The following is a 13,907-nucleotide window of genomic DNA, read 5'->3' on the forward strand; positions in this document are numbered from 1 at the left end:
TCACACAGCAGTTGAGGAGCCAAGCCAGCATTGTATTTTATTTTTTCAGTTTTTTCATAATATGCATTTCTCTATGAACTTTTTTCCTTTTTTTTTCCCAAAGAAAACTTACTTAAGGAATACAAACTTCATGCATTTCATAAGTACAGCTTTAGGAATGTAGTGATTCTTCCACCATTCCCACCCACACTCCCACCCCTCCTTCTCCTCCCTCTCCCATTCCCATTCTCCGCTAAGATCCGTTTTCAATTAACTTTATACACAGAAGACCAACTCTAAGAGTTCAACAATTTGCACACACACACAAAAAGCCTGTTTCTCAACAGTTGAGACAAGGGCTGTTCAGTCATTGCATCTTGAAGTTAATTTCACTATTTTTTTTTTTTTTTAAGAAACTTAATTAACTTTAAAGAAGCACCCAAGAGTGATACATCTTTTGGGAGCACTCAGACATAACTATAACTTATGGGACATAAAAATATCTTCCACTTAATGTATTAAAAGAAAGTAAGTCCTTGAGAATGAGTTTTATCTTTAATTAAGGAAGCACCTAAGAAGATAAGCAATGTAGTTGCATATTTAGGCATAATTGAAACTTATGTGACATAAGATTATCTTTCCCTTAATACAATAAAATAAAATCTTTGACAACAGGTTTTACTGTTACCTCTCATAATACAACTTTTTGAGGACAGAAGTTTTGCATGGGAAGTTAGTGCTCAGTGACTCCTGTTAATTTAACAACACTCTTACGTATGACATCAGTGATTGCCCAAGGCTCTTGACATGAGCTGCCTCGGCAATGGAAGGCTTTTGAATCCACCAACTCTGTTAGTATTTAGACAAGGCCGTAAGCAAAGTGGAAGTTCTCTCCTCCCTTCAGAGAAAAGTACCTCCTTCTTTGATGACCAGTTCTTTCCACTGGGGTCTCACCCACTGAGATCCTTCACGTGGGACATTTTTTGCCACAGTGTCTTGGCTTTCCATGCCTGAAATGCTCTCGTGGGCTTTTTAGCCAGACCAGAATGCCTTGAGGGCTGATTTTGAGGTTAAAGTGCTGCTTAAAGCTATTGTCATTCTGAGTGTTGTGTGGACTGCTTGCCATGTTGGAGCATTCTCTCCTTTTGAATTCTGTTGTTATTACCAGACACTTAATCCTATTTATGATATCACTTTAACACTTAATCCTATCTATATGACCACTTTAACACTTAATCCTATCCATATGATCACTTTAACACTTAACATGGTATTTTTACCACCCAGCTCAAGGGGAATTTGGGTACCATGGCAAGTTTTTAAACTGTGCCCTTAGAAGTAAGTCCATAGGGGGCTGGTGCCGTGGCTTACTAAACTAATCCTCTGCCTGCGGCACTGTTACCCCGGGTTCTAGTCCTGGTTGGGGCACCGGATTCTGTCCCAGTTGCTCCTCTTCCAGCCCAGCTCTCTGCTGTGGCCCTGGAAGGCAGTGGAGGATGGCCCAAGTGCTTGGGCCCTGCACCCACACCTGGCTCCTGGCTCCGGATCGGCGCAGTGCTGGTCGTGGTAGCCATCTGGGGGGTTAACCAATGGAAGGAAGACCTTTCTCTCTGTCTCTCTCTCACTATCTAACTCTGCCAGTCCAAAAAAAAAAAAAAAAAAAAAAAGTACATAGGAATGCATACAGATCTATACAGCTTTACGATTACAAAATTTGTACATTTCACAGTTACAACTTTAGGAACATGATGATTCTTCCCACCACGCCCACCCTCCTACACATGCTCCCACCCCTCTTCCTCCTCCCTCTCTTATTTCCACTCTTATTTTTTACTAAGATCTATTTTCAGTTGACTTTATACACATATGATTAACTCTGTGTTAGGAGTTCAACAAATAGTATTTTTTTTTTTTTTTTGACAGGCAGAGTGAACAGTGAGAGAGAGAGAGACAGAAAGAAAGGTCTTCCTTTGCCGTTGGTTCACCCTCCAATGGCCGCCATGGCCGGCACACCGCGCTGATCCAATGGCAGGAGCCAGGTACTTATCCTGGTCTCCCATGGGGTGCAGGGCCCAAGCACTTGGGCCATCCTCCACTGCACTCCTGGGCCATAGCAGAGAGCTGGTCTGGAAGAGGGGCAACCGGGACAGAATCCGGCACCAGGACCGGGACTAGAACCCGGTGTGCCGGTGCCACAAGGAGGAGAATTAGCCTAGTGAGCCGCGGCACCGGCCAACAAATAGTATTAAAAAAACTTCAACAGTCAAGACAAGGGCTGTTCAAGTCATTGCTTCTCAAACTGTCAATTTCACCTCTACAGGTCGCCTTTTAGGTGCTCTATTAGTTATCACAGGTCAGGAAGAGTGTACGGTATTTGTCCCTTTGGGTCTGGTTTATTTCACTAAGTATGATGTTTTCCAGATTCATCCATTTTGTTGTAAATGACTGGATTTCCTTTTTTTTTTTTTTTTGCCATTGTGTGGTATTCCGTGGTGTACATATCCCATAATTACTTTATCTAGTCTTCAATTGATGTGCATTTGAGTTGATTCTATGTCTTAGGTATTGTGAATTGAGCTGCAATAAACAAGGGGTACAGATAACTCTTTCATATGCTGATTGCATTTCCCTTGGGTAAATTCCCAGGAGTGGGATGGTTCAAGCCAGCATTTATTATTTTTTTAAGATTTATTTATTTGAAAAAGTTACACAGATAGGAGAGGCAAAGAGAGAGAGAGAGTCCTCCATCTGCTGGTTCACTCCCCAGCTGGCCTCAATGGCTGGAGCTGCACCGATCTGGGTCCTCTATGCGAGTGCAGGGGCCCGAGGAAAGCTAGATCGGAAGTGGAGCAGCTGGGACTCTAGTAGGCGCCCATATGGGATGCCGGCACCACAGGCAGCGGCTTTACCCGCTGTACCCCAGCGCCAGCCCCTCAAGCCAGCATTTTAAACCAGATCTCTTGACTGCCAGCTCCAGTTTCTTTGCATGAGGGCAGCTTTCTCCCAATGTATTTGTGTCGATATTTCATTTTATTCATTTTTTGCGAGCTTTATATCTTTAACATTTGCTATAAAAAAGATTGCAGACATCAGAAAAGCTGAGACTAGTACGGTGAACACACCTGTACCTTTATCTAGACTTAACCATCATTGACATTCACTGTATTTATCTATGAAATGTGTATGTGTGAGAGAGGGAGGGAGGGAGTAAGGAAGCTGGAGATATGTTGATCTTTTGTACCTTGGTACTTCAACGTGTATCTCCTAATAATGGCAGTCCTAACATAATCCAGTCTCATAATTCCACCTAAGAAATGAAATGCAAGTTACCTGTTTATGGTATCTTAGCACTCAGAGTTCCCTAGATCTAGTTAGGTCAAGCATTGGACTTAGTTTAGATTCATAACACATCAAAACCAGAAACTACCCAAATTAGTAAATAGCTTGTGATGTAGCAGAGTACTGTGCACCAGTGAAAAGAACAAACCACGGCCATACCCCATGAGATGAGTGAATTCTACAAATACAGCACTGAGCAGTAGAAGCCAGAAACGTTGTGTAACTCAGTTACATGTAGTTCAGGGGCAGTGTGGGTGGTGTGTTCTCCTTGGAGACCCAGTAGTGGAGAGGTGGAGGCAGGGCTTCTGGGTGCTGGACGTGCTGTGAGTGCGTCGTGAAAGCTCGAGCTCTACATTTTCATAAACTCTGACTTGGATGAAAGGCTCACAGAACAGAAGAGTGAATAAGAGGTGGTTGCTGTGCCCTTCATATATTTTTTGTTTCGTTTTGTTTTTGACAGGCAGAGTAGACAGCGAGAAAGAGAGAAAGGTCTTCCTTTTGCCGTTGGTTCACCCTCCAATGGCCGCTGCGGCCGGCATGCTGAGGCTGGCACACCGTGCTGATCCGAAGGCAGGAGCCAGGTGCTTCTCCTGGTCTCCCATGCGGGTGCAGGGCCCAAGCACTTGGGCCATCCTCCACTGCACTTCCCTGGCCACAGCAGAGAGCTGGTCTGGAAGAGGGGCAACCAGGACAGAATCCGGTGCCCTGACCGGGACTAGAACCTGGTGTACCGGCGCAACAGGCGGAGGATTAGCCTATTGAGCTGTGGCGCCGACCTGCCCTTCATATCTTATCAGACCAGGAAGCATGGAGCACTGGCTTCTTTTATCTTCTCATGGCTTTCCCGGAAAGGGCTCTTTCCTCAGTGTGGTGTTGTTGGTTTTTTTTTTTTTTTTTTTTTTTTTTTTTTTTTTTTTAAGATCTATATTCATTTGAAAGGGAGAGTTTATATATGTGTATGTGTATAGAGAGAGATTGATCTTTCATGCTCTGACTCACTCCCCAAATGACAGGCAGGCCAGGCTGAATCCAGGGGCCAGGAGCTTCCTCTGGGTCCCCCATGTGGGTGCAGGGGCCCAAGCACTTGGACCATCTTCTGCTGCTTTCCCAGGTGTATCAGCAGGGAGCTGGATCAGAAGTGGAGCAGCCAGGACTTGAACCATCACCCAAATGGGATGCAGGCATTGCGATGGCTTTACCCTCTGTGTGCAACGCTGGCCTTGTTGCTCCTTCCCTAGTACCTTTTTTTCTTCTCTTCATCCTCTTCTATAAACAACTGTTCTGTTAACTTAGGGAAAGTACAAGAAGGATCAGAGCGAGGATGGGAGGTTCAAGCCCGGGCCCTTCAGTTCTGTGACATACACCCGTGTAGAGGCACCATGCGGTTGGAGCCTTGCTGACAGCCTGGGCTCATCCATTCAGCCAGCCTTTCACAAGCATCTCCCCCTAGTCAGTCCCCTGCTGGGCTCCTGGGAGGCAGAGGGAGGAGCAGTGTGAGCAGGGCAGATTGTTGAACTAGTGTGCTGGCCCGTGGAGAGCCGCACGCTGCCCCCATCGCTGCACGCTGCCCCCATCGCTGCAGCAGGTTTGCAGTCGCCTGGGGAGGGTCGAACGTCTGATGGAGGCAGGCTGCTCCCGCAGGGTCCTGTGGTAGTGCTAAGTGCTGAAGAGGCCCAGGAGAGAGTAAGCAGGGCGTGTCTTGGAGACAGAATCAGCATGCTAGATTTTTAAAGGAGTTAAGTGGGAGGGCCTTCAAATTCGTCAGACTCCTCTGTGAAGAGGGAATTGGGAAGAAGTAAAGGAAAAGTCCGAGTTTTAGTTTCAGGTCCTCTATAAAGTGAGAGCGCTCCTCAAAGGGGGGAAGAGGAGCTGTTGATGGGACACGGGTGGAAGCGTGGCTTCCACAGGCTTTCCTGAAAAGGCCTTTTCATTTCTCCTGTAGGCCTCGGGAGCAAGGAGAAGGAGGCGAAACCCCAGCAGGAAGACGTCAAAGAGGCGTTTGCTGGGCTGACAGCAGAGAGGTTTGGGGACTCCGCTCTCCAGGGTCCTGGGCTTGGTCGGGCCTCTGAGCAGGAGCCTGGTGGCTCTGCGGGCTGCCTGCCAGGGCTTCCTCCCCCACAGCAGGGTGCTGCCCCGCTCCCCGACGACCTCAAGGCCCACGGCTCCTTCTGGAAGCCCTTCCAGTGCCGGGAGTGCGGGAAAGGCTTCAGTCGGAGCTCCAACCTGGTCCGACACCAGCGAACGCACGAGGAGGAGAAATCCTACGGCTGTGTGGAGTGTGGGAAGGGCTTCGCCTTGCGAGAATACCTCCTGAAGCACCAGAGGACCCACCTGGGGAAGAGGCCCTATGTGTGCAGCGAGTGCTGGAAGACCTTCAGCCAGAGACACCACCTGGAGGTCCACCAGCGGAGCCACACGGGGGAGAAGCCCTACAAGTGTGGGGACTGCTGGAAGAGCTTCAGCCGCAGGCAGCACCTGCAGGTCCATCGCAGGACGCACACCGGGGAGAAGCCCTACACCTGCGAGTGCGGCAAGAGCTTCAGCAGGAACGCCAACCTGGCTGTGCACCGGCGCGCCCACACCGGCGAGAAGCCGTATGGATGCCAGGTGTGTGGCAAGCGCTTCAGCAAGGGGGAGCGGCTGGTCCGGCACCAGAGGATCCACACGGGAGAGAAGCCCTACCACTGCCCAGCCTGTGGGCGCAGCTTCAACCAGCGATCCATCCTCAATCGGCACCAGAAGACCCAGCACCGCCAGGAGCCCCCGGTGCCCTGAGGGTGGCCTCATCACTTACCTTGCTGCTGGGCTTAGCGGGGAGCCTGGAGGGTGGGGTGCACAAGGGCACCTTGACACACAGTCTCTGTCACTCCCAAGCCCAGGGAGAGGGCACGGGCTGGCTGCTCGCACCTCGCCCCCGCGGTGCTAATGATTTCTGTTCCGTCTTTTACTGCAGACTGAGGTTTGTTCCTGCCGCGGGTGTTCACGCCCCCCAACCCCAAGTGCGGTGGTGAAGGCCAAGTTTTCTCATTGTTGGTAGCTTGAGCCTCTTTTTTCTGAGGGCTGTATCCTGCCTGCCTCTCTCCTCACCACTCTCTTTTCCATTTAACAAAAATTTCTGAATCCCTGCCATGCCCTGGCACCGAATGCTGGGGCAAGGGAGACGGGTAAGGCCCGAGTTGGGAGCACGTGTGAAACCATAACCCCGGGTGTGCTTTTGTTCTGTGGTGAATGCCATGCCCCTCTGACTGTAGCATTCCACCCTCATTGTAAAATTTCTCTGATCTGTTACTCCTCACATTATAACAACTGTCAACACAACCACTATTGGAAATTAATATTTTGCTATTGATCACTGAATAAACACGAGAGTATTTTTAAGAAAAATTCCATTCTGTAAAAAAAAAATTATTTAGTGAGTTGGAAAGATGACCTGGTATCAATGTCCTATGTTTGATGGTGCTGTACAGTGTATAAAGTACTTTTCTACGAATTCTCCTGTGATTCATTGCACAAGTTACTTTTTGAGGCCCTGGAGTGTGCCAGAAACTCCTGTGGGTGCTCAAGATGCGTCATTGTCAAAATAGGGGGAAGGAATGGCCTGACCTCAAAGAGCTTGTTTTAGTGAATGTGTTTAGCTTCAGGATCTGAATATTCCCATGAATCCCTGGGCCTGGGGTCTGAACCTGTACCCTTGGTCTTGTCAGCTTTTTGTCCTAGAACGTGTTTGCTGCCTTGTTTCTGAGTAGCCCCTGTCCTTGGTGCACCCAGACATTTGTCACCCAAGATCCTCAGTGGTCTGGATCCCAATTGGAGATGATGCGGTGATAGTAGCTAGTTTTGCATTAGTGCCAGTTTGGAAAAAATGAAGATGTTTGTAGGCATTTAAGAAAATTTCTTTTTTTATTTTTTTATTTTTTTATTTTTTTTATTTTTTGACAGGCAGAGTGGACAGTGAGAGAGAGAGACAGAGAGAAAGGTCTTCCTTTGCCGTTGGTTCACCCTCCAATGGCCGCCGCGGCCGGCGCGCTGCGGCTGGCGCACCGCGCTGATCCGATGGCAGGAGCCAGGAGCCAGGTGCTTTTCCTGGTCTCCCATGGGGTGCAGGGCCCAAGCACCTGGGCCATCCTCCACTGCACTCCCTGGCCACAGCAGAGAGCTGGCCTGGAAGAGGGGCAACCGGGACAGAATCCGGCGCCCCAACCGGGACTAGAACCCGGTGTGCCGGCGCCGCTAGGCGGAGGATTAGCCTAGTGAGCCGCGGCGCCGGCCCAGAAAATTTCTTTAAAAGTGAGAAGATGCAGTGTTTGTAGCTCTGCTTATGCTTTCATTTATTATTTTGCTGTCACTAAATGGCTTCCTGCTATTTGATGTTCTGGAAACCAGCTAGCCTGGGCTGCAGTGCTGTCGTTGGTGTGCTGAACACTGGCTGCTAAGTTCATGTGTCTTTTATTGACAGTGTACTATGATTGCAAGCTGTGGTTTGTCTCACAATCTGTTTGTCTCATGTCCTAATGTCTTTTACTGAGAGTTCTGCATGCCCCCCCACCCCACCCCCCTCTTTAAAGATTCATCAATCTCTGAGAGGCAGAGTTAATAGAGAGGGAGAGACAGAAAGGTCTTCCACCTGCTGGCTCACTCCCCAAAATGGCTGCAACGGCTGGAACTGGACCAGTCTGAAGTCAGGAGCTTCTTTGAGGTCTCCCACGTGGATGCAGGGACCCAAGGACTCGGGCCATCTTCCACTGCTTTCCCAGGCTGCAGCAGAGAGCTGGACCGGAAGTGGAGCACCTGGGACACTGGCGCCCACATGGGATGCTGGCACCACAGGCAGAGGCTTGGTCTACTACGCCACAGTGCTGAGCCCCTTTCTTTTCCTTTTGTAAGTAAGATTAATGGTAACCATACACAAAGTTGTGTTAGTCTGTTTTGAAACACATGATTTGTCACTTGTTTCTTGGTAGGTAGCTATTGGTGTTTGCTTTCAACTTAGTAAATGACCCTCCTCATTCTCCGACCCCGCAGCTGTGCCCACACGGCTGCACTAACCACCGCAGGGAGGTGTCAGAGATGTTGCGGGAGCTGCCACCCATATGGGATGCCAGCACTGCAATGGGAACTTCAGCTGCCACACCGCAGTGCTGGCCCCAACACACCATATCTTTTTTTTTTTTTTAAGATTTATTTATTTGAAAGAGTTACAGAGAGAGGTAGAGACAGAGAAAGAGGTCTTCCATCCTCTGGTTCTCTCCCCAGATGGTCGCAACGGCACCGATCTGAAGGCAGGAGCCAGGAGCTTCCTCCAGGTCTCCCATGTGGGTGCAGGGTCCCAAGGACTTGGACCATCTTCTGCTATAGCAGAGAGCTGGATCGGAAGTGGAGCAGCCAGGACTAGAACCAGCGCCCATGTGGTATGTCGGCACTTCAGGCCAGGGCATTAACCCGCTGTGCCACAGTGCCGACCCCAACACACCGTATCTTAACATTGGTTCCTTAGTATCAATATATTTTGTATTTGCGTTTCATTTTTCTTTTCTTAAAAAACATAGAGTAGTTGCTCCCTTATTTGTGGCTTTGCCTTCAATGGTTTTAGTTACCCATGGTCAACTGTAGTCTGAAAATATTAGGTGGAAGATTCTAGAAGTAAACAATTGCTTAAGTACCATTCAGAGTAGCATAATCATATCTCACGCCATCCACTTCCTCCATGGGATCTGAGTCATCCCTTTGTTCAGTGTGTCCATGTTGTACACACTATCTGTCAGTGGGTGGTCTTGGGTATCAGATCAGTGTTGTGGTATCACAGCGCTTGTGTTCAAGGAATCTTTATACCACTTAGTAGTGCCCTCCCAGCCCACCGCACCCAAGCACTCGAGCAGTGATGCGGACAATTTGGACCTGCCAGAAAGAGACTAGATCGTTTCCTTTAAGTTTACTGGTAAATGTTGTTGACTTCATAAGGAAAGAAAATTGCATGCTGAGGTTGCTGAGATTTACGCTAATTAGGAGCCTTCTCTCCATGAAGTTGTGAAGATGAAAAAATAAATTCATACTGGTTTTGCTGTTACACAGCAGGCTGCAAAAATTACAGCTGTGATATGTGATAGAGGCTTGATTAGGATGGAAAAGACCTTGTCTGTGGAAGACATGAACAGAAAATATGTTCTGATTGACAACGCGTAGTAGTGCCATTGATCCTAGAGTTCCCTGAAACGAGTGACACGTAGTCATTTAGGGGTAGCTTTGAACTGAAGGATAAATTAATTGGACAAGAATACTGAATAGCATCATTGGAAGGAATGCAGTATTAAAGTCCACTCATGATCACCAAAGGATGGCAACTTCTGTGGCCTCGCTTTGAAGACTTAGAAAGAGACAACTTCTGTTTGCAATCTTTTCAAAAGTTTTCAGCAACAAACCCTTCAGACAATCATCAACAGCCAGACCGTCAGCGTAGGTATAACTTCATAATCTGAAATCACCTCCTGGTGTGTTGTCAGAAAGTCAGTAGTAGCCGAATGCTGTAAGCCACGAGTGTCTAATTCTTCACCTCGCTTCATCTCATCATGCAGGTATTATCTCCCATCATCGCGAGAAGAAAAATACAGCTCAGCTAGATACTAGAAGGCGAGAAGTGAGGGGGGAGAGGGAGGAGGAGGGAGAGCATTCGTGTAAGTTTTATTGTTAAAATTGTCTCATTTTATTATTCTTCTTTCCTAAGTCACTCCTCTCAGATATTTTATTTTTTCAGGTATTGGAAGTATATTTTCTTTTTGAAAAAGCAATTTATTAAAATAGAAAAGAAAACATGTTGTATTTATGGGATTGGGCTTAAGGTCCTGAGTCTATAAGAATGATTATACTGCTTAACTTCCTGTAACAACACTGTGTATAGGATGAGAAAAAGGATGTTTCTTTCCCTGTGCCCCCAAGGGAGCAACCTCCAGGCCAGGGTTGGAGCCAGTATGAAAAGTTGCCATAGAAGGAAGACTTACCTACAGCCTGCATTGGAAGAGAGGATGCCGAGCCGGAAAGTCGTCTTTCCCCTCCGTGAGCAAGGTCGGTTGAATGTTTCTCATCTTCAGTCATTGCTACCCAACTGTTTTCTTCCTTGTTCAGTTCAGTTTTTCTCCCTTGGGGCCAAGTCATTGTGTTAGTCATGGCAAAAGCAGATTGAAGGAAGAGCATATCAGCTTTTCCCTGCATCATTTCTAAGGTTTGAGGTGATATTTTGTTACCTTTGTTGTGTGATTTATGTTTGGAGACTCGCCTGTATCCTGCTCTGCCAATCATCTCAACTCCTGATGGCTCAAGTAGACTGGGGTTCCAAATGCTTGTGTTAGGAATTGAGACACTCGGTAACCCGTATCATGGGTGCACTGGTAAGAAGGTGAGCTGGAAGATAGCTGAGGCCTGCTTTGCTCTGCACTCAGCCCCAAATCTGATTAAAGTCCTGTGTGAAGACAGAACTCTGTGACTGGATCCCAAGCAGGGACTATGACCAGGCATGTGGAGAGGAGGACTAATGAGGAAACGGGATGGAAGGAAAGGCATTCCATCTGTACATGTTGACTGTATGTCACACTGCCCTTCATTAACTATGGGCCAGGGAACTCCTTGGGCTCTGGCCAAGCAAAATAATTATTTTTCTTTGAATGGGGTCAGGGAGTTAAAGAGGGGATTGGTTATGGAATTTCCTCAAAAAAACTAAAACTCGGAACTGTGTAATCCAGCAGCCCCACTGCTGATTGTACATACAAAGGAAATCAGTAGTTGAGGAGACATCCGCACTTTCATGTTTACTGTAGCACTATGCAAAACATGGAATCAACCTAAGTGTCCATCAACAGATGAGTGGTAAAGACAGTGTGGCAGTGAGCACAATGGAATATTAGTCTTAGAAGGGTGAAATCCTGTTGTTTGCAGCAATGTGGATGAACCTGGAGGGCATGCTAGGTGGAAGAAGCCGAGCGCAGGAAGACAACTGCTAAATATCTCACTCATCCGTAGGATCCAGAAAAACTGGAAACTGGGATGTACGGGTTTAATGACTGGAGGAAGGTGGTCGTGGTAGCTCCCTGTGGGTATCTCTTTGGCACAGACTATTAGCATTCATCTTTTCACTTAGAATGTATTACCTTTCCTACCATCTCCAGAAGATCTGTAGCTAAATTTGTGTTTGCTGATGTGATTCCATCACTAGGGAGAGTTTATTCCCCTGTGAAAGGTCTGGGAATGCCCTATCCAAGGGCTAAAAACTTTGAGTTGCAAGTTACGTGTTGGAGCTGTAAGTGGATTCTCTAGCCATAGTCATAATGTAGGACCAGAAGATGCGTGTTCTCATCTTCTCTGTGGAGCCTGTCCCTGGGGCTTGGTTCCATTCTCAGCATAAGGCCCATGAACAGGAGTCTTGCTGGACCACAGACCCTGGTATAGCAGCTTCACAGCAGAGAGCTGCATCGGAAGTGGAGCGGCTGGGACTTGAACCAGCACCCGTATGGGATGCCGGCACTGCAGGCAGTGGCTTTACCTGCTATGTCAGAGTGCTGGCTCCAGGCTATTAATTTTTGTGTGTTAATTTTAAATCCTGCCACTTTACCAAACTCTTTTATGAGTTCCAATAGTCTCTTAGTGGAGTGTTTTGTTTCCCCTATATATAGAATCATGTCATCTGCAAATAGGGATAGTCTGACTTCTCCTTTCCAACTTGTATCCCTTTGATTTCTTTTTCTTGCCTAACGGCTTTGGCTAAAACTTCCAGGACTGAATTCAATAGCAAAGGTGAGAGTGGGTATCCTTGTCTAGTTCTGGATCTTAGTGGGAATGCTTTCAACTTTTCCCCATTCAATAAGATGCTGGCTGTGAGTTTATCATAAATTGCCTTGATTGTGTTGAGTAATGTGCCTTCTATATCCAATTTGCTTAGGGTTTTTATCATGAAAGGATGTTGTATTGTGTCAAATGCTTTCTCTGCATCTATTGAGATAATCACATGATTTTTACTTTCAGTTTATATGATATATAACATTTATTTTTTAAAAATATTTTTTATTTATTTGAGAGGCAGAGTTACAGACAGAGAGAAAGGTCTTCCATCTGTTGGTTGACTCCTCAAATGATCACAATGGCCGGAGCTGAGTCAATCCAAAGCCAGGAGCTTCTTCTGGGTCTCCCACATGGGTGCAGGGGCTTAAGGGACATCTACTGTTTTCCCAGGCCATAAACAAAGAGCTAGATCAGAAGAGCAGCTGGCACACAAACCGGTGCCCAGTGGAATGCTGGCACTGCAGGCAGAGGCTTAGCCTACTACACCACAGCACCAGCCCCGTATCACATTTATTGATTTGCCTATGTTGAACCATCCCTGCCAGGGATAAATCCCACTTGGTCCAGATGAATGATCTTTCTCATGTGTTGTTGGATTTGATTAGCTAATATTTTTTTTAGGATTTTTCCATCTGCATTCATTAGGGATATTAGTCTATAGTTCTCTTTCTCTCCCTCCTTTTTTTTTTTTTTTAAGATTTATTTATTTATTTGAAAGGTCGAGTTAAAGCAGAGGGCTGGCGCCGCGGCTCACTAGGCTAATCCTCCACCTTGCGGTGCCAGCACACCGGGTTCTAGTCCCGGTCAGGGCGCCGGATTCTGTCCCGGTTGCTCCTCTTCCAGGCCAGCTCTCTGCTGTGGCCCCAGAGTGCAGTGGAGGATGGCCCAAGTGCTTGGGCCCTGCACCCCATGGGAGACCAGGAGAAGCACCTGGCTCCTGCCATCGCATCAGCGCGGTGCGCCGGCCGCAGCGCGCCAGCTGTGGCGGCTACTGGAGGGTGAACCAACGGCAAAGGAAGACCTTTCTCTCTGTCTCTCTCTCTCTCTCACTGTCCACTCTGCCTGTCAAAAAAAAAAAAAAATAGTGAAGTAGAGGCAGAGAGATAGAGGAAGAGGGAGGAAGAGGAGTCCTCCATCTACTGGTTCACTCCCCAAATGGCCCACAGCCAGAGCTGTGCTGATCTGAAGCCAGGAGCCAGGGGCTTCTTCTGGGTCTCCCACACAGTTACAGGGGCCCAAGGACCTGGGCCATCTTCTACTGCTTTTCCATGCCATAGCAGAGAGCTGGATAGGAAATGGAGCTGCCGGGACTTGAACCGGCACCCATATGAGATGCTGGCACTGCAGGCGGCAGCTTTACCTGCTACGCCACAGTTCTGCTGCTGTTCAGTTGTTTGAATAGCTTGAGAAGAATTGGAATTAGCTGTTCTTTAAAACTCTGGTAGAATTCAGCAGTGAAGCCGTCTGGTCCTCACTTGTCTTTGTTGATGTTACTGATTCAGTCTCTGTCTTGGTTATGGGTCTGTTTAGGTTATTCATGTCTTCGTGACTCAATTTTGGTAGATTGCATGTGTCCAGGAATTTATCCATTTCTTCTAGACTTTCTAATTTGTTGGCATACAGGTCTTTCTAGTAATTCCTGATGATTCTTTTTATTCCTGTGGTATCTGTTACATCTCCTTTTTTATCTCTGATTTTTACTCATTTGGGTCTTCTCCCTCTTTTCTTTTTTTTTTTGGATAGTTGTCCAATGATGTATCAATTTT

The 13,907-nt window shown here is 47.3% G+C and overlaps 1 protein-coding gene across 7 annotated transcripts in view; it reads left to right on the forward strand.

Annotated features, from left to right (window-relative positions):
• Positions 1–6,808, forward strand: part of ZSCAN25 (zinc finger and SCAN domain containing 25) — a 49,071-nt gene extending 42,263 nt beyond the window's left edge. For all 7 annotated transcript variants that reach the window (XM_008248913.4, XM_008248912.5, XM_089320945.1 and 4 more), the window contains one exon: positions 5,261–6,808. In XM_008248913.4, the coding sequence (XP_008247135.2) occupies positions 5,261–6,093 (833 nt within the window). In that variant the 3' untranslated portion in view covers positions 6,094–6,808. The remainder of the gene's footprint in view (positions 1–5,260) is intronic.
• Positions 6,809–13,907: the final 7,099 nt, after the last annotated feature.

This window comes from Oryctolagus cuniculus, chromosome 19, assembly GCF_051225735.1.
Source record: "Oryctolagus cuniculus isolate XC-2025 breed Fujian yellow rabbit chromosome 19, ASM5122573v1, whole genome shotgun sequence".
In the NCBI taxonomy this organism is placed as follows: domain Eukaryota; kingdom Metazoa; phylum Chordata; class Mammalia; order Lagomorpha; family Leporidae; genus Oryctolagus; species Oryctolagus cuniculus.